Source organism: Sturnira hondurensis, unplaced genomic scaffold (genome assembly GCF_014824575.4).
Source record: "Sturnira hondurensis isolate 20B ecotype Veracruz unplaced genomic scaffold, ASM1482457v3 Scaffold0021765, whole genome shotgun sequence".
In the NCBI taxonomy this organism is placed as follows: domain Eukaryota; kingdom Metazoa; phylum Chordata; class Mammalia; order Chiroptera; family Phyllostomidae; genus Sturnira; species Sturnira hondurensis.
The window spans coordinates 824,606-848,090 of NW_028094396.1; the positions used below are offsets into that span (position 1 = coordinate 824,606).

General features: G+C 52.4%; 1 protein-coding gene across 1 annotated transcript in view; it reads right to left on the reverse strand.

The window, feature by feature from the left end:
• Positions 1 to 23,485, reverse strand: part of ITGB5 (integrin subunit beta 5) — a 117,282-nt gene that overhangs the window by 31,547 nt on the left and 62,250 nt on the right. Inside the window, exons 6-10 of the mRNA XM_037033705.1 lie at positions 21,497 to 21,658; positions 20,003 to 20,098; positions 18,263 to 18,352; positions 10,786 to 10,920; positions 2,945 to 3,374 (exon numbers count right to left, since the gene is read on the reverse strand). Of these exons, the coding sequence (XP_036889600.1) occupies positions 2,945 to 3,374; positions 10,786 to 10,920; positions 18,263 to 18,352; positions 20,003 to 20,098; positions 21,497 to 21,658 (913 nt within the window). The remainder of the gene's footprint in view (positions 1 to 2,944; positions 3,375 to 10,785; positions 10,921 to 18,262; positions 18,353 to 20,002; positions 20,099 to 21,496; positions 21,659 to 23,485) is intronic.

The window sequence follows — 23,485 nt, forward strand, 5'->3', positions numbered from 1 at the left end:
TCAATGCTCCAAATAATGCAGAAACCATAGGTGTGGGCTGTATTTGGAGAGAGGAAAGCTGAGAATCCAGGACAACCCCCACAGCAAGCTGGTGAACGCCGGGGACAGAACGCGCATGTGCCGTCTGCTGGGGAAGCCCTGCTCCCAGGCTACACAGACCCAGCAGCCTCTGACGAACACCCAGCAGAGGAGAGGAGGGGCAGTTCCCGAGGGGAAAGGAGTGGCAGTTCCATGAAAATATTTGATAATATGTTTAAAAGCAAAACAAACACAATTACAGACACTGCCAGGCTTTTTGGAGCTTTCATGGTAGCTGGCCAAAGGAATGGAGCCTCCAGCCCACCATGCTGGGCCCCCCCAGACGAGGCCTGACAAGGGGGGAGGCCATCCCTCGGCACACGGGCAGCAGCTGCGGCTCCCAGAGCTGGGTGGCACGGACTCACACGGGACTCACTCGCTGGTGGTCAGCAAGCCCTCCTTTTTTGCCAGACAATGTGTGAGGTGCTTCATACACATTCTTATTCCTCAGAACAATGCTATGCCCAGCAGCACGTGGTGTGACTGGACAGAGCCAGGTCTGCCTGAGCCTAAGCTCTTTTTCTGCTAACCCAGAGAGAACCAGCCAGCTAATCCCAGTCTATCATGTTTAGCACCTCAAATCCTAACTCTTCATGACATTTAGATGTCCTGCACTTTCTGGAGCAATTCCAGTTTTGAACACCGAAGCCACAGGTATGCACACTCTCCTGGTACAGTCACCCAAAGAGGCTTCTCTTGCTAAACCACACCCAACCACGCCCACATCTGTGCAATGCCCCACATCTGTGCAATGCTCAGCGCTTGCTTCCTCCATGGAGGAACAGTTACTCTGTTCACAATGAGCTCATGTTGTAATTTGCTTCCCATGTTTATGCTTTAATCTTCTCTGCTGCACTTTTTTCTTTTAAGAGGTAAAGGAAGGAGAAAGAGGGGGAGAGAAACATCAATGTATGGTGCCTCTCGCATGCTCCCTACTGGGGAGCTGGCCCACAATCCAGGCATGTGCCCTGATTGGGAATCGAACTGGCGACCTTTTGGTTTGCAGGCCTGGTGCTCAATCCACTGAGCTACACCAGCCAGGGCTTCCCTGATACACTCTTAAGTTCCTTTCAATTCAATGCTTCCCAACTGGAAGGCTATTCTCAAAGAAGGAATCCTGGAAACAATAGAATATACAGAAGAATACACAGAAGTAGAAGGAACTCTAATGCTAACTAAAATTGTTCTGTTTACTCTATTTGCAAGTGGTCTGTTGTTGGATGGAATGACTCTTTGGAGACACAATTTAATGCTGTATCATCAGAATGCAACTCCCAGAATGGGAACTGCTGGGTTGTAATTTAACTGGAACCCATGTAAAGTTCTATGCTTAGATTTAAAATTTTAAATGCTCATATGTGACACAATAAAAACTCGGTGCCCTGGCTGCTGTGGCTCCATGGGTTGAGTGCTGGCCTGCAAGTGGAAAGGTCGCCGGCCCCATTCTGAGTCAGGGCACATGCCTGGGCTGCAGGCCAGGTCCCCAGTGCGGGAGGGGGGTGTGCAAGGGGCAACTGACCAATGATTCTCTTGCACATCCATGTTTCACTCCCTCTCGTCCTCCCTCTAAAAATAAATAAAATCTTCCAAAAAATAAATAATAAATAAATAAAACTTGGCTGGACTACATTTCAAAAAATTTAAAAACTTTAAATTTTGTTAGTGAAGTTAAACACAAGGTCAATAGTATAATGTGATTGTTTAGCAGAAAAGTGAGCATAGTGTCAGGCTGTGTTAATGGGAGAGGAATATGCAGATCACAGGAAGCAAATGTTTGGCGGAGCCCTTGTTATCCAGAAGGACAAATAACGTGCTCGATTCTGAGGGCACAGCGCACGACAGAGCCCTCAGCGAAGGCAGGGACTTCCTTCTGGGCAGGCCTGGGTGAGCACAGAGAAACACACAGAAATTTTCAGATGTTTGACAGGCTGCCACATGGAAGAGGAGGGCTAGAAGACAAATCAGTGGGTGAAGGTGATTGAGAAACAATTTTTTGTTCAAGGTAAGAAGGAACTTCCAAGTCAAGTCTGTGGGAGGAAGAATATGGCCCCTGAAGATGCCCACGGCCTAGTCCCTGGAGCTGTGCCTGTGGTACTTCACATGATAAAAGCAACTTTACAGGTGTCATTAAGTCAAGGATCTCGAGCTGGGCAGACTCCTGGCTTATCCTTGTGGGTCTAACAAAACCGCAGGCTCCTTATAATAGTGAGGCATGAGAATAGGAGTAAGATGCAACAATAAAGCAGACTCTTTCTCAGAGTCAGAACAAGATCTGAGGATGCTACACTGAGTGCTTCGAAAAGGGAGGTCGGTGCTACAAGCCAAGGAATGCTGATGGCTTCTAGCAACCAGAAAAGGCAGGTACTAGATTTTCCCCTAGGGCTTTTAGAAGGGATGCAGCCCTGACAGCCTCTGGATTCTAGCCAAACAGCATCCGTTCCAGACTTCTGACTTCCAGAATTATAACGGGATAAATGTGCATTGTCTTAATCCACCAGGTTTACAGTAACTTGTTAGGGCAGCAATAGGAGATGAATGTGACATCTGAAAAGGGAATAAACACTACCAGCCCCAGTGAGCTCCCTGTCCCAGGAGGCAACCAAGAAGAGCTGGAAACCTGTCAGGACTGCTGTGCAGGCAAGTCCTGGGTGACCCATGACTGACTCCTCCAACTCTTGACGGCCCACGTCTCATGGCAGCTCCTTCTCCTGCTTCTGTATTTGACACATGGGTCCCCACCCGCGGCCTGGCTTGCCCTCCTTTCCTCCCAGGAAGAGGGTGGTGGTGAGTGAAAGGCATGCTAGGGGGATGCCTTCACAGCACCTGGGCCCGGCTCAGAGTCTGAGTGCGTGCTCGGGGAGCCTACCTGAGCAGAGGACTCCTCTGTTCCTGGCGCAGGAGAAGTTGTCGCACTCGCAGAAAGGCCCGTAGATCTTCCCGAACTCGCTCTCGAAGCAGGAGCACTGGCTGCAGCTGCACTCCCCACGCCCGCTACACAGGGGCTTGCCCTCCGCTTCCCGGCACAGGTTCTGGTACCCGCTCTGGTTCTCCCCTTCCTGGCACTCGCACCTGGTGCCCAGGTAGCTGGGGTTGCACTCACACAGGCCGCAAACGTAAGTCCCGTTCCCGCTGCATCTGGGGCTGTCCAGCTCCAGCCCCGCACTGCAGCCACACTTGCAGTTGTAGGTGACCCTCACCTCCAGGCTGTCCCGGAAGCCCACGGGCCGCAGGGTGAACATCTGCTCCGTGTGTTTGCCTGGGCAGCTCCGGGCCTCCACCGACACCTCAAAGGATGCCTGGGCAGAAAGAGGAGAGGGGACATCGTGGGCACGGGGAGTCAGGAACCCTGCACTGGCCTCCCAGTCACCCAGGGACCTGGCACAAGCACAAGTCCTCAAGGTCCTCGGTGGAGAGCTGCGGCAAAACCCTGCCCTGTCCACACACACGGGGCCCCAGAAGGAAGAGGCCCTAGGTCAGCAGGTGCCCGCCCTCGTTTTACTGAGGAAGAGCTTACCCAGGCATGCCAACATATGACGCGTGTTGTGCTCAGTTCCTGAGTGTTCATTACCTCTTTTCACCCTCACAACCCTGAGAAAATGGGCTTCCACAGAAAGGTAGAAAGACTCACTCAAGGGTATGTAGTTCTTTTTCTCCCCTTTCTCTCACCTCTCTCCTACCACCTCCCGTCTCACTTTGAAAGTCATTCAACCAACAAACACTCTCCGGGCACTCCCTCTGTGCCAGGCACTGCGGGAGGCGCTCCCTGAGCTCACGGGCACCGGGGCCCACAGACACCACTGTAGAAGGCTTCCTCCCTGCTGGAGAAGGGACAGTAGGACACCTGGATGCCTGCCAGTGTACCTCACGGGCACACCTAAAAGGACCCGAATGGTCCTCACAGCTGCATCTCTAATAATCAGCCTACGGCCCTGAGGTCATAAAGAGTCTTCACGGATCAAATGTGCCACACGCAGGGACAGACTTTTTCTTTTCAAAAGACAGCATGTAAAGAAGCACTGCTGACTCCTGAGCTCCTCCTGGGTTGCCTTGGCAACAGGCAGCCAGGTGGACCAAGCAGGCAGATGGCAGGAAAGGTGCCCGCCTGGCTGAGGTATGAGGAAAGCAGGGCGCTGCTCGGTGCGATTCTCCCAGGAAGCAGAGCATGACGTCCCCACCTCTCTCCGAGTCTCTCACTGAGAAAGGAGCCACGTGTGGTCAGAACCGCCCAGCACCGCCCTCGGCGCAGAGCCCCTCGAAGTCCACACACAGGGAGCTGGCGTGCTCCTCCCCTGGGTGGTGGCGGTTCCTACAAAGACGGAGGCCTGGGCCCGCTCCAGAAACTCACTCACCACGTCTGGCCCGGGTGTCTTCATGTTTCAAGTCTCCTCAGATCATTCTAGAGCTCAAAATGGGTTAGGAACCACCTTTAGCTATTGTTATTCTTACCCTATTATTTGGGCTGGAATAAGGCTGGGTTTAAAAGTCACCAAGAACCTGCTTTACAGGACCCTGTTCAGGTAATGATGTGCACTTTTGGAGAACAGTGAAAATATTTTTTTTCTAAATGTTCTACAGATCCTTATCGCTTTGGGACCTTTACTAATTCTAAAAAGCCTCCCTTCAGATTCTGTGACACCCAGGGACACCCCAGGGTGGGGGCAGAGTGTGAGAGACAGAAGAGCGGGGCAGACCCAGCTCTCTAGGTCCTGGAGAGTCCTGCCTGGCACCAAGCCACGGCCCAGGGCGCCTGACAGCAGGTACCCAGCAGTCAGTGTCAGCCGAAGGGCGTCACAGGAGATGCTGTGGACGGGGGCTGGGGACCGTGACCAGAAGCCAGGGTCGGAGGACGCTGGGGAAACCAAGCCAGCTGTAGACAGTTGGGACTAGCCCACCCCTAGTCATGTTTATGTCGGGGGTGGGGTGAGAGGAGATAAAAAGAGAGATCGACAAAGCAAGTTCAAGACTAGACTCCAAGGCACTGACGTATGGGTGGGCTCTTGAGGAGACGAAACAGATGAGGCATGGAAATCTGCCTCGTGACAACACACACTACTGGTTACAGGTGCCAAGCACCCACTGTGCCCGGCACTGTGCAAGCACTCCCCAAACACTTCATCTACACGCCCTGAACGGAGGCACCTCAACCACCAGAGAGAACACGGGGTGGGCGGGCTTCGTGCTGGTCTCACAGCTGGTGAGGGCTGGCTTGTGCTCTCACTGGCGGGCTACCTCCTGGAAGTGGGGAATGAGGCAGATGCCCAGTGTCCATGTCTGGGCACACAGGAAGAGGTGGCTCGGCTCACCATGGGGCCAGATGGTGACCCCCAATGGCCAGAGGCTCCCCCTCGTCTTCCTGCCGTGGCTCAGGATGACCTAAGTCTGCAGACGAGCAGGAAGAGAGACTGTGCCTGACCCGAGCCACCCACCCAGACATTGAGAATGCAGAAAACACCCCTGTCCTCTGAAGCTCAGAGAGAAGCTGGGACTTGCTCCGTGGCTTACTTCCCAGGGCTACCACTATGCACTTGTTAACTGAAAAGCCCTTGCTCCAAAAGGCATCTGTGGGGCAGAAGTGCATCCAATCATTGAAACACTGTAGGAAGTGCCTGTCTCCGAACAGAACCGTCCCCCAGGGGAATCTGGCCTGCATGACGGACAGAGTAACAACAGAGAGAATGAAATCTCCTGAGTCTTGCTGATGAGTCTGTGGTTGCTGGGAGTAAATGCAGAGGCTGGGAGCCCGAGTCAGTGTTGGCAGCTGATCACCCAGGATTTAGAACAACTCATGCCCCGTCTGCCTGGCCGGGGAGCAAGGAGGACCTGGCTTGTAAGCCGGTCCAGCAGCTTCCTCAGTCCGAGCATGCAGGTGGCCACCGGTGACCACAGAAGGGCTCTATTTCAGCCCCTGGGTCTCAAGTCCTGCAGGCGCCGGAGTCCGTAAGAAGCACTTCAGGAACAGCAAGTAAACCGGTCCAGCAGGACCTTCCTCTCAGTGTCCATTCCCCTAAGGGGTCAGGAAAGACTGGGGAGTCCAGCAGGATCTGGAAAGAGGCTTCTCTTCCCTGATGACTATGGCCTCCAACCGGTACCGAAGGCCCCCCAGGTCTCGGATTCTTCCCATTCTCCCCTCCGAGACCCCAGAGGAAGGCTGGGTGGAGCAGCCCTCCCTCCTGCCCAGCATGTTCTTTAAACCTCATTGCGATGCTCCTGGCTCCCCAGCAGGGCTGCTGGTCTGACCACCCTTTCAAACAGGCCCCCCGGCCCCCACCCCAAACCCACCAAACCCAGGGCTGTGCAGATGCCAAGTCCACCAGGAGCACATCGAAACAAAGCCCCAGAGAAGGGGCAGGAACAGGGCACCATGGGAAGCCCACGACAGGCTCACTGGGCCCTTTGTACTGGGCGTTAGTGCTCGCCGCACAGCCGGCCACTTGCATACTGATTTGTCAAAGCTGGTCCGTGAGAAAACCGACTCCCTGGGCCGGGCCAGTCAGTCAGTCCCGGGCGGTGCTGGGACGAGGGGAGGAAAATCAGGGAAACACCGGAAATCACTGGAGAAGAGAAGCCCACTGGATTTGGGGTTCTCAAGGTTTTATTTCTGTAACATTTCTCTCTGAGGACATCCCTGTTCCTCACCTCCTGCCACCTCTCCTGCTCTTTCCTGGACAAGATCTCTTAGCCCAGAGAACAGAGACACTAAACCAAAACCTCGGGCTGGAAGTGACCACAGATCTCTGCCTGCCTCCCTGCCCCCAGCCCTGCAGGAGGCTTCTGTTACCAGGAGGTGAGACCACCTGGCTGCCACCCGAACTCAGCTGTCCCGAGGCGGTCCCGCACATCTCTGCACGCCAGACCTTGAGGTACCTACCAGATGACAGTTGTTCCCGTCTGCCTTCACCACCCCCCTCTCCAGGCGAGCCCCAGGGCCCTTCCCCTTGCCATTCCATGGCTTGTCCAATGCCCTCCCAACCTGTGGCTCTGAAGAACGGAACCCACCTTCCAAATAACAGCCAGATACCTTAGCTCTGCCCGGGGGTCCTGCGGGCACGGCCCCGGCCTGCCTCTGCAGCCCCGGCTCCAGCCACCCACCCCTCGGGCCCCAGCCCACGGCCCTCAGCAGCCTTGTAATTATAAAAAGACAATGTTCTTTCACACCTTTAAAGACTCACCTGCGGCTCTGCACATGCTATGCCCACTCATGGGACCTGCCCATCTCCCCTCTCTGTGTCTGGGAAATTCTTGCTCATGCTCCAAACCCCGGCTCCAGCAGTGCCCTCTGCAGAGCTGGGCCCCTCATTCTTTGGGGCTCCCGTGGTAACGTGCCCAGCTTTTACCACCACACCCATCAGCCTCCTTTGGGTTAACTTGTCTGCATGTTTATTTCCTGCACCAGATCTGTCCTTGGGACAAATATCAAGAGGGAAATGCCCACATGCTCGGTAGCAAGCCTGCTTGCCAAAGCCCAACTGAGATCTCTCTGGAGAAGGGCAATTCAGCCTGTGAGGAGGAACAGAAAGTTGGACGTCCTGGCCCAGGGTTAAGAAAAGCAGACTGGTCCCAGCTGGACCTGACCCTCTCCTTCAGCAAGAAGGGGGTGGGGGAAAGCCCCCCAAACGTCCCTCCCAGGCCGGGCCCTGGGGACACGTGCCTCTGAGGGGCCCCACCTGCAGATGGCCCTGTGTTCTGCTATTGTCCTCCTGAAATTCTTTATCACTGTTGAGCAGGAACCCCGTATTTTCATTTTGCAGTAGGCCCTGCCCCCCACTGCCTCCAGGGTCCTTACAGAGCTCGCCTCCTGTGGTCTCCCCTGGCCTGGCTCAGCCCTATGAGCAGTCCCGTGTCCGACTGTGATGGGCAAGTGGCCGCTATCCTGTGACAGCCTGTCTCCACCCACTGAAAACAAAACCCCACCACCCTTGCCTGGGCCCCTGGGGCCCTGAGACCAGGCCCCTGGCCAGCCAGACAGCCCCGAGAGGTTGACAGGAGACCAGGAGCCAGCATGGGTGCCTGTTCTGGGCCACAGCCCTCAGATCTCACGGGAGGCCCGGCTGTTGAGGGCCGTTGGTGTGGGAGGGACTGTCTTCTTTCTCTACTTCTTCATATGCTCTACAAATCACCCAGACACAGCAGATCTTTTGCTTTTGTGAGAAAGTGGCACTTAAAATTGTTTTCTGTCTCTAGACCACACCTCCCTATCCTGAGGTGTCCCATCAACAAACCAAAATGTGTATACCGGTGTGCCCAGGGACTGCTGTGAGGCCTTACCCCCGAGGTGAGTGAGGGGGTCGGGGAGGACACAGACTCGGGCATCAGCCATCTCGCATCTGACTCCTGGGGCTTGGGTCTCGTGAGTCGGGGGACTTCTGGCAAGCGTCTCAGATGACCCCCCCTCCCGCCCCCCAGAGCCTGAGTCTCTGTCCCATAAAACAGGGAACAACGTGTGTCTAACTTATGAGGCCCCTGGAGGAAGCGCAGGTGGGTAGAACCCCCGCTGCAGCTTCGGGCGCATCATAACCCCCCCCGAACAGCGATGCATGTTATTCCCTCCGTGGTACGGAGGCAGTGACTAGTGATGCGACCTCGGTGATCCTGGGCAGGTCATCACGCCCCACATCTTGCTGCCAGCAGCCATGATGAGAACAGCACCCCATTCCCCACCTGAGACGTGGGTGTGTGTAAAACACGCAAAGGCACTGGATACACTGCGTGGATTCCCCAAGTGGGGGCCTAGGTCTTTGCCACCACCCGCTACTCTGAGACAAGCCCTTGGAAACAGGCACGACGGGAGGATCGTGGGCACCAAGAGGCTGGGGAGAGGGCGCTGGCACCAGAGCCAGAAAGCCCCAGCTTTGAACCCTCACTTGCTACTCTCACGGGCTGCGGAGCCTGGGCAATTCATTCAGTTCTCTGTGCCTCGGCTTTTCTCATCTCTTCTCACCTGTCGACATGGACAACAGTCCGTCCCTCACAGGGAACCAGATGGGGAACACAGAGTCGAGTCACTTCCTGTTTATGGTGCTTCCCGAAACCAACTGCATTTTCCCCTTGGGCCCATCAGGGACCCAATACTCTATAACNGCTCTGAGACAAGCCCTGGGAAACAGGCACGACGGGAGGATCGTGGGCACCAAGAGGCTGGGGAGAGGGCGCTGGCACCAGAGCCAGAAAGCCCCAGCTTTGAACCCTCACTTGCTACTCTCACGGGCTGCAGAGCCTGGGCAATTCATTCAGTTCTCTGTGCCTCGGCTTTTCTCATCTCTTCTCACCTGTCGACATGGACAACAGTCTGTCCCTCACAGGGAACCAGATGGGGAACACAGCCGAGTCACTTCCTGTTTATGGTGCTTCCCGAAACCAACTGCATTTTCCCCTTGGGCCCATCAGGGACCCAATACTCTATAACGATTTTCCCTTTTTTGCTTAAGGGGGCATGAATGGGCTTCAGTTTCTTGCATCCAAAGAGAATCCCGATTTTATGCCTTACTATCAACAGACGCCAGACCCTTTGACCTTCCTGGTTTCCAGACAATGCATCACGATCATTTACTTGTCACTGTCCTTCGGCAAACAGAACTGAGCAGGGAACTCTGATGCAGACTGACCCATACAAAGAAGACTGGAACCATTCTCTGGGGTTTCAAAATACTTCTGTGAATGCGGCTTTCACTGACAGTACTTTTTTTTTAATGCAACAGTCCATTCACATTGAACCTTTGAGAATTAGAATTTGCAAGATCCTCTTTTTAAAAAAGACTACCAAGTTCCCTCTAGCCTATTAATATTATCAATATTATTATTAATGAAATGCAAGACATTAATCCTGATGATTTTAACCCAGCTTAACTTAAAAAAATACTTTAAATCTTGGTTTTCTTATTTGTAAGACAATCTGTTTTCTCCAGCTCTGTGATCTTCCTGTATTTGCCAAGCGGGTCCCTAGGAGTTCAGCTCAAGCCATTAGCAAACACAAACGAACAAGAGATGTGTGGGACCTCAGTCAAGGCTTTCTTCCAGTTGGCATTACCAAAACTCTTAGAAAGAGTGTTCCCCCAGCTACAAATCAGCCTGACTGTGCTGTTATCAACTCGTGTCATTTGTCCCAGGTATAAGGATACCATGGGAAATCGTTAGGAGCCTTCCTGAACCCAGGCATCCTGTGTGTGTGGGGCGTAAGCTCTTCCCTCCTCCGTTCTGCTGGGCCCGGTGCTCCAGCTAAACAGGTCCTTCTCTGGGGTTTTCCACACATCATTCCTCAGCTTTCCTGACACACTGCACTGAACACTCTACCCAGAGATTTCTTCCTATCTGACAGAAGGAAAGGGTGAGGGTCAGAGTACCCGAGACACACAGCAAGCTGTAGAAGACTAGGGATGAGGCCAGGTCTCTTAGACCCCTGCCCACATTCTGCCACCTGACTCCATGCCTGTCCGGGGAAGACAACAATCGTGTGAACACCCAGGCACAATGTCGACCTGAGGAAGACTGAGGGGGCAATGCGCTGATGTCTGTCTGCTGACTGGGGCTCTCTGACAAGTCCACTGGGCACCTGGAAGGCACGACACAGAGCAGGCTTCAGAAAGTCTGCCAGGCTAAGACAGAATAAAAACTACTAAAGGACTCTAGTAAGTCACAAAAGTTATCAGAAGCCAAAGAATGATGGCCAGTGCTGACACATGCCACAGAAACGGAGACAGGGCGAGGACTTACCGTGTCCCCGATCTTCAGGCCCTCACACTTCCTCTGATCAGGGTAGGACACACCATCCTGGCAGGTGGCAGTGAAGAAGAGGTTAAGGTCTTCGGGCTGATCCCAAACTGACAGCTCCACCTTGGACCGGATGCTCTGAACAAAGAGAGAAGATGAGGCCCAAAACATCAGTAAAGGCTGCAGCCAAGATGCTCTCCACAGTGGTTCTCTGATGCCCACGTGGCTTCCTCTCTCATGGGTGCCTCTAGCCAAGGCAAGAGCCAGCCAGGGGGCTTGTTGAGGTGCCCCGTTCTCACCCCTGCCTTCTCTCCACACCCACACGCCCATCTTGCTAGTAACTGGCCTGAGGTCTCCCTCCGGGAGCTTGGAGATGTCAATAATGGTCCACCTGCCATGTGATGTTATTATCTGCCAGTCACCTTGCATCCCACCCTCAGGTTCAGACACACAGCTCCTCAAATGTTGCCCTGTGCTCTCCATACTTTGGTCCTTTACACATGGAATAGTGTCCTTTTGCTTGATGGCTCTTCTCTCCTCTCTTCCCTGGCCAGCTCCTTATCATCCTGCAAAAAAATCAGTCCTGCAGGCACTTTCTCCAGGAGTGCATCCTATCGTTCTTCACACCCACCCCCCATCAGATGAGGTACGCTCAGGTGAGGCTGAACTACATTATCAGAGAATAACGTCATTTGAGTGGATTATGCCCTCAAGACAGTGAATGAAATGAAAATCAAGCCAAAATTTCCCATGAGAACAGATGAAAATAAAAGACTGAAAACATCAGTGTCAGAAAGGATGTGGAGCAACTGAGGTCCTCACACTCTGCTGGTGGAACCGTACCGGGTACGACCCTGGGGAAAACCATTAGGCAGTATCTGCTAAAGCGTCAGCCAACCGCAGACCTATTGGTCTACCCAAGAGATGTGTACTAACCAGAAGACGTGTACGAGAATGCCTATAGCAACACTGTCTACAGCTACCCAAATGCCTGTCAATAATAGAACAGGGTTTATTTTTAAACTGTGGTATGTTCACAAAATACCACACAGTAATGAGAATGAATGAAATATGACATGTCAAAATATAAATGAATCCCATAAACATAGCAATGCTGGAAAGAAGCCAAATACAAAAGGCATATGGACTATATGATTCTATTTATATGAAATTTAAAACAGGCAAAAATAATGGGAACCCTTAGGGACAGTAACGAAGGAGGATGTGGCAAAGGACTACTAGACGCAACTAATATTATCTAAGCACTGGACGCTCAGGTGCATTCGATTTGTGAAAAGTCTGAACAATTTTTTTGTCTGTTAGTTTAAAAAACTGCTATTGAAAATCTCTTAAGGATGATACGCTTTGGAGGCTGAATGCAAATAAAGTAACTGGCTTATACTTAGGGGGCATATCCTCCCCCCAGAATTTTTTTGCAGAATTTTTTTGTACACTTAGTACACTCAGCATAGCAGGAAGTACACACTCGAAGGGGCGCATGGCCACACGGAACCCAAGACCAACTGAAGGGCTAGCTGTCCGACTTCCCAGGTGCGCCCAGGGAACATGGCACTGAACGGAACAGCAGGGGAAACTTGCTCTCATGTGGTTTCTTTCTTTTTTCTTTTTGCTGAGCATGTAGTATTAAACTTGTATAGGTTAAATATGCAGTTTTCCTAACAAATTAACAGCTGGTAAAAATATTCCTACAAAAAAGTCTCTCCTTTTGTAACAAATTGTGTAAGTGCTTCTACAACTCTAAAAATACGCTCTCTCTTAAATCCACTTCCTCTCGTAAGTGCCAGCCTCAGCTGGCAAAGGGCTGCGAGCACACGGCCCCACACACAGCACGCTCCTGCTGGATGGATGGGCTATTCACAAGTCTGTTCTCCCGCTGAGCTGTCGAGTCCAAGGGCCATATTACATTTCTCTCTAGGACTGAGTGCAAGCTGCCATCGCACGGATGGAAGGATGGAGAGTGTAACAGCAGCGACACAAAGGAGCTCAGGACTGGTAGAAGGAACTTAAATGAAGTTATTTTTGAAACAGTGAAAAAATTTTAAAAACCTGTAATGGTGAGTAAATATGAGGATGAGGCAAAACTACGTGTCATTAAAGGGTCAGGTGGATTGGAGCTATGTAAAAAGTTAGAGAAGTCACGTGAAATGTAGGCCTGGCGGTTGGCAAACAGGATCACGAAGATCCTGAGGTCGATTCACCTGGATGTGCTAACGGAGAACTTGGTGGAGGGAGGGGAGGGGGAGGTGCGCTGGGCACTGGGCCTCCCATTCTATGAACCAGCAACCGAGTGGATGGAAACAGAATTCTGTGTCCTACTCTGGCCATACGCCCCCGAAACCTTGTTTTTCTATCTGAAACTTGTAGTATTCCTGCTCCCTACACACTCTCTAAAATCAGGAACTCTCAAGACAGTAGAGGCATAGGAATGAAGGAGATTATTTAGTTCAAACTTCTCATGTTATGGAGACAGAAAGCCAAAGAAAAGGCCTCCTCCAAGGTCATCATCAGCTGAAGCCAAAGAAAAGAACTCCTCCAGGGTCATCCAGCTGCCAGAGGCAGGCAGGCAGGCCCAGGCCTTCTGATGCCCCTGCAGCGCTCTCTGTACTCGCTACAGCCAACGCTCCTGTCTTTGAAAACTGGCTTCGACTTGGAAGAGTGTGGACAGGCAGGCCATATTCTGCCTGTGAGGGCCAGTCTCCCCTAAAAGACTACGAGACCCCAGAGGGCAGGACTGCGTTCTGTTCACTGTTTTATTCCCAAGGTCTAGCGCGATGCCTGCCACAGTCATTAGTATACATTTGCTGAATGAATGGGTGAATGGGTAAATGAATGAATGAATGAACAGGAAACAAGATACAGGAGAGGATCAAAGCCACGGACATTGCAGTTCTTTCACACGAAGACTCGTGTGTGACTCCTGAAAGTCAACGAACCCCTACCAGCTTTGCCTCTGAAGGATCATTCCTTACTCCTCATCCTAGGACACGGAGACAATGTCAAGAATGTCAGAAGTTTGGAGGCTATTAAATGAGTATTAAATACTCAGTCGGGCTAGGTCACATCTGCAATTACTTTAAGTCAGGCAGTTGTGATGTGGGTGGGAGCAGACTTTATGGCAACAACGAAAAGAGAAACATGTGCTCAGTGAGGAGGAACATATACCACGGCCTCTGATGTCACCCTCCACATGCAACTCTAGAGGTTCCCAGCTCACTCTGCTTTTTCCCACTCTGAAAGGGGGCCACGGCGATTGCTCCCGAGTCCAACTCCCCTTTTGCAGTGAGACGTGAGCTGGTGCTGTGTGTGTGCAGCCAGCCCCTCTTCCCTCCCCAGCACTGGAAGAGACCCTATCACCAACACCAAGTCTACAGCAAGGCTCCCCACGGCTCAACACTCTCGGGAGGGTTTGGTGACCTCCCACAGCGAAGAAATTCAGCACTACAAGAATACACTTATAAATCAAAGTCCAGAGTTGAAGATTTCTCACTGTGAAAGTTGCATACGACAGACTCAGTTCTGCAAGATATTAAATCAAGCATATCTTTTTCATTTTGCTCCATCTTCAGCGGAGCTAAATACCACAGCTATTTCATCTGTTACAGATGTTCCGACCAAAATCTTTCCACAAGGTCCCCACAAATGGTTTGTCAGCAACTCTCAGAGGAAGGCAGAAGTCAACACCCACACTGAGTCACGTGTTGCTTGCCTCATTTGAAATCCACCGCAAATCGCTGAGACAGTAAGTGACACAGAGAAACGCAAACAGTCTGGTTAGAGCTGTGGTCGGGGAGAGGAGCAGAAGGAAGGACCCTCGGAGCCGACTAGAGCCTCCAGTGCAGGCAAAAGGTCACACCACACCCACACCCGCAGCCCCACAACACACCCCTGCCACGCACACCACACACACACCACACCACACCACACACACCCTATACACTACACACACCGCACCAGAGGCCAGTTGGAGGCTCAAATCCAGGAGAAGTGCTAAGGGCTGAAGTCCAGCCCGGGCCTTCCCATTTGCCAGAAACGCTGGCAACCAAACAGGTGCTACTCAATGCCAAGCACCAACTTACCCCCAACACGGCTTCCACCAACCAGGCTTTGCTCCAAATACCCTGCCATTTCACATTTCTTTATTTAAAATATCACTTTAAACTTCCACTGAAGGGGTGGGGGTAGAAGTAGGCAAACACCAGAGATCCCACCTTTTTGCAGTGATGGGTATGTTCAATACCTCGCAGGTATGTACATGAGTTGGAACTTAAATTGTCCACTTTATATCTGTACGGTTTATTACATGTTAATTACCTCCCAATAAAGCTATTTTAAAATTTTCCAATAAATTTAAACAGTCATTGTTGATAGTATTCCAGAATTGCCCATTTTTAAAAAGCTGCATTTCATACGTCCACAAGTTACACGTCCCATTTCCTACCGTGCTCTCTTACAGGAGCCAGTTTAACTGGAGTCAGGTTGCAGTGCCGGGTTCCCACAAGTCCCCAGGGGACTCGTGCCAGGCTGCGAGTGCAGCTCGCCCTGCAGGACTCCTCGGGGACTCCTCGACAGCAGAGAGGGCTCCCCGTTCCTCTCCCGTCCTCTGCCGACCACACGGACAGAGCGTGTTTCCTTAGAGAAAGCCAATCTATTTACCACGAATCCTGCCCAGCGTCAACACAATGTACCTCAGAGAAAGAATGCCACCGAGCCTTTGAGAGTCCCACCCCGGGAACACCCCCACCTCACGCTCCCACACACAAGTGACACAAGTGTGGGCGTGCAGAGCCACGAAGCCCTACAACGTTACCTGAGCAGCATGTTCTTTCATTTCTGGCGAACACGACCCAGGCAGTTTTGTGGAACTGAGTGGCACTGTGCCTCACTTCACTGAAGCCGCGAGGAGCAGAGAGACTGCGCCTTCCCCAGGAAACGCTCTTGGGAAGGGCCTAGGTCTGTCATCCACCCACTGGGGTCTGGCCTCAGGAACTGGGTGGAAATGCTGGGAGGTGGCTCCTCCCCAGATGCTCAGGAGAACATCCTCACTCCACCCAGGGCTTGAGATGCGGTTGTTCCTCAGCCATTTCTCGCTCACAGGCCCTGGCTCAGCAGAGGTAAGCTACAGTCACCCTGCCACTGAGAGCAGGTCCAGCACCAGGCCACCTCCTAACCCAGACCCCCGGAGGATGGGGAGAACCACCTAGGCCGGGGTCTGGCTCTCACTCTGACTTCAGTTCAGTGTCCAGAGCTTGCGTCCAAAGGTTCACGGTGATGCGTGGCCCCCAGAAACAGGGCCACACTCGCCAGGCTGGGCCCCTTCCTCGCATACGCGCTCTCTTCGCAAACACTTCTCTGTGTGTCATGCTCCCGCCACTATGGAAATCTCAAATCACTAAGTATAAAGCTAACTGGAAACTCTATCCCCTTCATTCTGGGTTCTGGTTTTGCCAAGGGATCTGGCAAAGATTTAGAGGTCAGAGATCAGAAAAGACGATGTTAGTAAGTGGGAAGTGAGGTAGGAAAGGAGAAAGAAATCAGCAGTTTCTCTCAGTAGGGAGTTCGGGAGCCAGGAGGAATCAAAGAATTTGTGAAGCGGACCCTTAACTGTAACAGGAGGTGGGGGAGGGGGGAAACCTAGGCACAAATCCTCACTGCTCCCTGACTCACACCAAAGCTCCAGGAGACCAGGAGGGGGCTGGCCACCCCCACACTCCAGCTCCTCCAGGGCCCAAGGGCACCACCAATAGCTCCTGGTCTAGCTGAGCAACATCCTGTCCCTCAAAAAGGGCCCCATGAGTAGGTGGAAAAAGTCAACACTAGAAAAGGCTGAGTTCCAAATATTCAGTTGTAAATCTGTCGTGGTTGGGAAAGGTGGTTCCTCTCACACACATGTGATGCCACAGTGGTTAGCCGGGTTGCCAGGTTAGCCCATAAAGTCTACTTTGCGGGCTATAGTCCACTTGGACTATACTTACTCTACATGTAACTTTGTTTTAACAGGAAGATACACTCTGAATTCTATCTGGGAGCTACCTGGCCCTATGAAGGGCAAGGTGGGCACTGGAGGCTGCAACCATCCTGGAGATAGGCAGGGAGAGGGCGGCTGAGAGTAGGTTCATACCTCCCAGCACAAGCACAGCGTGCTTGCCATTCCCCGGGGGATTAGACACTAGGTCTGAGGCCAGTGCTCCTAGGGCACTGAGGACTGGGGTAGCCCGTGAGAGAGACGAGTGCCATGTGATTTCACTCACAAGGGGGGTGAACTACCAAGCCAACTGAAGAGTCTGAGATGATGGAGAGCAGGACAGCTGTCGGGAGGGGGGGGCTGAGGAGGCAAGTGGAGGGATGGAGCAAAAGAGAAAAAGGAAGAGAAAACACTCAGATTGGTGGGGGGAGGTGGAAGAGGGTACAGGGGGATGCATGGTGATGGAAGGAGACTTGACTTGGGGTGGTGAACACACAATACGGTGCACAGATGGTGTGTTGTGGCATGAGCAGCTGAAACCTGTATGATTTTGTTAACTAGTGTCACCCCAATAAATTTGATGAAAAGAATAAACTAAAGAAATAAAAACTAAAAATGTTATGGTGACTTGTGCAGGTCAGTTACATGACTTTTTACTTCAGATTGACAATATTTAGTTATTTCAGTAACTAAATTAAACCATTCAGTCTAAAATCCCCCCCAAAAAGAACGTGATTTCAAATTGCATGGTCTCCCATAAAAAAACACAAGAATTGAGGTAAAAGAGAGTGAAAAGGAAAGAGGCTTGGGTACCACAGACATCGGCCTGGGGTGTGGCAGCGACTCTTACACCACGTCTGTGAACACTGCACTTACTACAGACCAGAGACAAGGTCTGGGGGTGACTTGTAACAGCACAGAATTCCACAGGCCCACTCAGGCTCCCGCTGATTGCAATCACACCCTAAGCGTGCAGGCAAAAGACCTATTGCTGATTCTTAGTTTTTCTATCCCATTTCAGTCTGCAGTACTATGCGAAGCTCCATGAACCTGGGGAGTTCCAACCATCCTGCCCCTGGTGAGGTGACATCAGTGTGCGTGCTTCTCTCATCTCCCCCCAGGGGGCATAGCAGCAGGATCGCCTAGGCAGTGGGGTCAGTGGACAGCACCTGCACCCACTCAAGTGAGCTGCTCGGATGGAACCGGGTCTCACACAGTCACAACCCAAGCATGGTCAGAGGCCACTGGCTCAGTCTGGCTGAGCAGTCACAGCTCACGGGGGTCAGCTTAAAAGGAGAGGCAAGTTGGCAGAGTGAGAAGAGAAGGATGTTTCAAGCAGGATAGCCTTCTTCAGCCCGAACTTGAGCAAAGGAGAAAGGCACTGAACTCAAGAGGCAACAGTCAGCGAGCACAGCCGAGCATGCCAGCACGGCGTTCTGCCCACCTCAGTGCGGGTCAGCTCCCAGAGCCTCAGTGGAAAAGAAACTGATGACTTACGTTGTATGCGTTGATGATCAGTTGAATAATATTTTTGGAGTCTCCGTGTAAAATCTCCACCGTTGTTCCAGGTATCAGGGCTGTAAAATTCTTGGGGGAAGAAAAAGAAATAAGAAATAAGCCCATCTGCCCTTTCATACCACCAAAGTGAACCCTGCTCTCTGAATAGCAAAGGCCCCCCGCCCCAGCCACTCTCTAGCACCGTAAGTCGGAGAGGGTGCCACGAGGCACGGCGAAAAGAACTGGCACGGGGAAGAGTTACTGTAATAGGCTGTGCAATGTCCGTCCTTGAAGCTCTAGATCTGTGCCTCAAGGATAATCCATGCTCCTTCTCGGAGCCCCCGCCCCTCCAGCATGTAATGGACAGCACTCTGAATGTCCACCCTCCAAGGTCAACATGTTCCGCCCCGTCTCCTGCCATGTCTCCCCTCATCCACACAGGTATTCCCAGGGTCACCAAAGGACGCCCTCAATCTGCTCAGCAGAAGTGAAAGGGGAGCCTTCCCAGGGACTGCCGTGCAGCCTCTCTTCCTAATGGGGAATGGGGATGGGAACGGTGCCCTCTGGGTGAAGCCCTGCAACAAAGCAGGCAGCCTTGAAGTACCTGCCTTTCCTCTTTCAGTTGTATTAACACCTGAGTATGCCACTTATTAAAGTGACAGAAGCATCTGGAAGCACCCGCCACTATCAGCCCACCTTGGACTCCCCTGAGCAAAGCGTCCCTAAGGCTGGCTTAAGCCAAGGGGTCTCTTCCGCCCTGTGCATCTGGAAGCATGCACAGCCCAGGCCGCACAACTGACCCCTCTAAAAATGTTATTTGTAAATGGATGTGTTTTATCCTGCCATACTCCACAAAACAGAAAAAAACAATCCTCTTCCCTCGTTTTCATCTTCTCAAATTGACTCCGACTGAAAGGAGATCAAGAGCTCAAGTACACATCAGTGGCATTTTATCAGCAGGAATCTCGGGCAGGAACAGGAGAAAAACATAATTCAATAAAGGCTCTTTGTGGGTATTTAGAGCGGAAAGGAGAGGGGACCAGGGCCAGCCGCCTGGAGGTGGGGACGGAGCTCCCACCACCCCTCATCCCGGGGATGTCAGAGGCGAGCTGAGCTGAACGTTTAGCTTATACAGTTCTCCCGGACCAGGTGGCTTGCCTGTGATCGTGGGAAAGAGCATGTTCGAGAGGGAATTGATGATAATGGTCCACAGGATGACCCAGAAATACTCTTAGACAGAACAGATCCATACAGACTTCCCTGTGCACTTGAGACATTTATTGTTTTCTCCAGGAATTCCTGTCCCAACTAGCCCCCTGGTCTCCTGCACTCTGTAGGCAGGGCAGGAAAATTCCAGAAAACTGGCACCACAGACACAGCTGGCCTCCACGCCTCAGTTCTGTCTGTGTGCATTTCCGTTTTCCATCGTCCTTCCCCATTACCGCGTGTCCTGTGTGTTTGCACCACATCATGTGAAAAGTGGGAATCCCTATTCCCAAAGTTCTTCTCAACATTAAACTACATAGCCTGCGTTTAAATTCCTTGTAAAGGTGTATGCGCTGCTAGGTGAATTCCTTAACATTATTATTTTCCACTAGATCAAGACAGGGCTATAATCCCCAACCCAGCAGGACTGGTAACACTGGTTACCCCACTTTCTAGTCTCCCATTCACCTGAGGGTCAGCACGGCCCCCAGAATCAGCACACCAACCTCCCTCCCTCCCTCCCTCCATACATACCTTGTAGAGCATATAATGGTTTTTCGTCACTGCAAAGATGAGGTTGATGTTGTTCTCTGCCAACTTCTCCCCAAGCAAGGCAAGGGACGGATAGTCCTAGGGCCAATGCAAAAGTCTGGGCTGGAACCTTTCTGAGTCACTACCAGGCTCCAACACGCACTCAGTGACACATCCCTCGCCACGAACAGCTCCTTCCCCTGGCAGCCCCTTAATCACCAAGTCCCACGGCAGGTTCCCCTGAGGAGGTGTGTAGAGGATACGTCCCTCCAGGGAAAGACCCTCCAGCACCACCACCCAGAAGGGAGAAGTGATGACTGCAGGGCCCCCTTACCTGGTCTGGGTTTCCGCCCTTGCAGCCGGGATGGGGCCGAGTCGGGAGGCCCCACAATGAACAGCCACCACGCCCTCCCACTGGGGTCAGCACCTGTTTTTCCTGTTCCTTAAGACCTTTCCTCCGGATCTCCTCGCCTCATTTTCCTTTTCTTGTCCTATGTCTAACGACTGGGCCTGCCACTGCCCAGCACGTGTCCTGCGAAGCTCTGCTTGTGGCTCAGAATGGGTAGAAGAGGCTGCCAGCCTCTGGCCTGAAAGTCGGGCCGAGGTGGGCATGGGACACAAGCAGGGAGGAAGGGAGGAGGCCCAGGGGCACTTTAACAAAACCCTGAAGGGCTTTAAGGGCTGGTGATGGGTACAGGGGCCCATCTCAGTCCTGTGGTTATCGGGCTGTACAATTATGAGTCCTTTTTCCAGGCTCCCTTATTCTTGGATAATACAGAAAGCTTGGACACTGGCCATCTCTTGAAACTGGAGAAAATGGGCTTGTCCAGCAGAGAAAATTAGAAAGAATTCCTCTCTAGCCAGACACCAGAATGGATTCAGGAAGGAGGAAGGTACAGATCAATTTTTTAACTGAATAGTGTGACAGGATCTTGGTAATCGTTGGGTCTGGGTGATGGGAATGTAGGAATTCGCTTCACTCGTCCATCTATTGCTCATTTGATATGTTTGAGATGGCCGCCCACTCCATGCAGGATGCCTTCGGACCCCTTTCGGACACTAATGGGCCCCGTTCCTCAGGGAGCCCATCTCCAGAAGTCGGGAAGTTTTGCCTCAGCTTGGCTTACCCTGCAACTTCTACCCCAGTTTTGATCTCTGAAGGAGCACGTGCCCTGTCCCCCCACCCCCATAAGATTGCCTCTCCCTGTAGGGATTTATCCTGTCTCCCAGATCACCCCTTCCCTCAGTGGAACGCTGCCATTTAAATGCACAATGGCAGAAAGCCTAGCCAGCAACAGAAATCCCTCAGCAGCATTCCAAGTTAATGAGGAGTTCAGGAAGCCCAGCTAGAGAAGATGGAATAACAAAACCCAGTCCCCCAAGTGGCTGGGAAAGTCAGCGAGCAGAGGCCAGACGAGGATTTCAGTGCCAGTGAGCCCCCAGACCATGGGCTGGGTCAGAGGGGCAGTGCTGGGGTCCCGGCCCTCACCCCCTCACCATCTGGCTGGACGCAGTGTACTCGTTGGCCTCGTTCAGGTGGCACTGGCCATCGTGCGGCTGCACCAGGCCCCCCAGTTTTCCATCGAGTGCAATGTGGGGCACGTCGTCCGTGGTGAAGACCAGCAAGTGCAAGGCATCCTTTCGCCAGCCAATTTTCTCCTGAGGAACAGAGGGTTGATGGTGCAAAGCCTTTCTGGGTACTACCCAGGCCTGCCCAGGGCTTCAGACAAGGCCCTGGCTCATCTGCAGGGGTCACGGTGTGAACGAGGAGCATTCCACCATGTCCCTGCTACCAGTATGTTTGGGGGTGTCCAGCGGGACCCAGGCAAACCCACTGGAGGGAAATCCCACAGAGCTCAGAGACACCAGCCTGGGCCAGAGAGCCCTAAATGCACAGGCAGATTCCCCAGGCTCGGCTCACACAGGCCCAAGTGCCCGGAATGTCCCCAGCAGCCCATCAGTCTCCCCCAGTTCCTTTCAGTTTATACCCGGGGCTGCTTCCCCTTCCAGCCTCCCCTGGTACTCCATCCCCAAAACAGCCATTATCCCACCCCAACCTCTACCAACACGCCTGGGCTGGCTTGTCAAGGATGATGAGTAAGTGCACATTCCAGGCCCCAAACTAGACTGAGTTGCTTAGAACGGAGCACTCCAACGACCCACAGACAGACCTGTACTGCAAGGACAGTGAAGTCGGCCCTCCATGTGGTGGGTGCAAACCACTCCCATCATTAATCGAACCACTTTGGTGCTTCAGTTCAATCAGATAAGCTCCTCTCTCTCTCTCTCTCTCTCTCTCTCTTTTAAAAAGATTTTATTTATTTTTAGAGAGGGGAAGGGGGGAAGAGAAACAACAATGTGTGATCGCCTCTCACACGCCCTCTACTGGGGACCTGGCCCACAACCCAAGCCTGTACCCTGACTGGAGATCGAACCTGGGACCCTTTGGCTCGCAGGCCAGCATTCAATCCACTGAGCCACACCAGCCAGGGCAGCTCTTTTCTCTTTCCAGCTTCCCTACATGAAATGCACCCACTCTTCAGTGGGAGGCACGGCTAAATTCCGTCTGCTCTGCAATGGAAGGGCTCTGTTTCATATTCAGCCACTGTGGCCCCCAAACACGCTGGTAGCAGGCGAACAGACGAAGGGTGTAAACGCTGTTGGGAGCCGTCGGCACACGTGCACACTGGCCACTGTAATCAAGGCTGTATTCTCACGGCAGACGAGGGACCCAGGGCTTCCTCCTCTCTCGCTCATCATCACAGCAATGGATGAAACAGCCTTCACGAGCTGTGACGTTTTGTCACTTGCTCCGAAAGCAGCATGGAAGTTTTTTGAAAAATTACAGAAAGAGTAACAGGAGGGACAAAGGGGTTTGAAAAGAGGCCAGTGAGGACTGACAGCCAGGAGGCCTGCTGTGAGGAGGGGACTTAGCCTTTTAGGGAATCCGGCTCAGTGACTCTCCACATTCATCTGAGGTACAATTATGGGCCTCTTGCTGTGGGCCAGGGGGGTCCCAGTGAAGGCACTGAGTCTAGGCAAAGATTTCTTAGACAAGACAGTTCTTAGGACTAAAAAAAAGTGATGAACTGGACTTCACCACACTTGTCATGTATCAGTAGCTTGTAACTTAAAGAACTTACAGTCAAATGGATGTGCTGATGAGGGTAAATACAATGTCAGGGGCAACTGGGAGAAACAGAGCGGATGAAGACTTCCAGGGTGCATGAACTTAACCCGAGTTGGAAGGGTGCAGAAGACCCCTTCAAGAAAGCTGGAAAAAGAAATAAGGCAGAACAGGGGAGGGGTGGGTGGTCACCTAAGCACTGGCAAAGGCAGAATGAGGAAGCTGGGCACATCTGGGGGGACCTGGAGTAAGAAATCTAGACGGTCCCTTATGGCAATAAAATGCTGAGCTACAACGTAACTACTGTATGGTGGTAGAAGTTCAGACCATGGTTCCCACTGGTGGCAAGACTGGGGCGG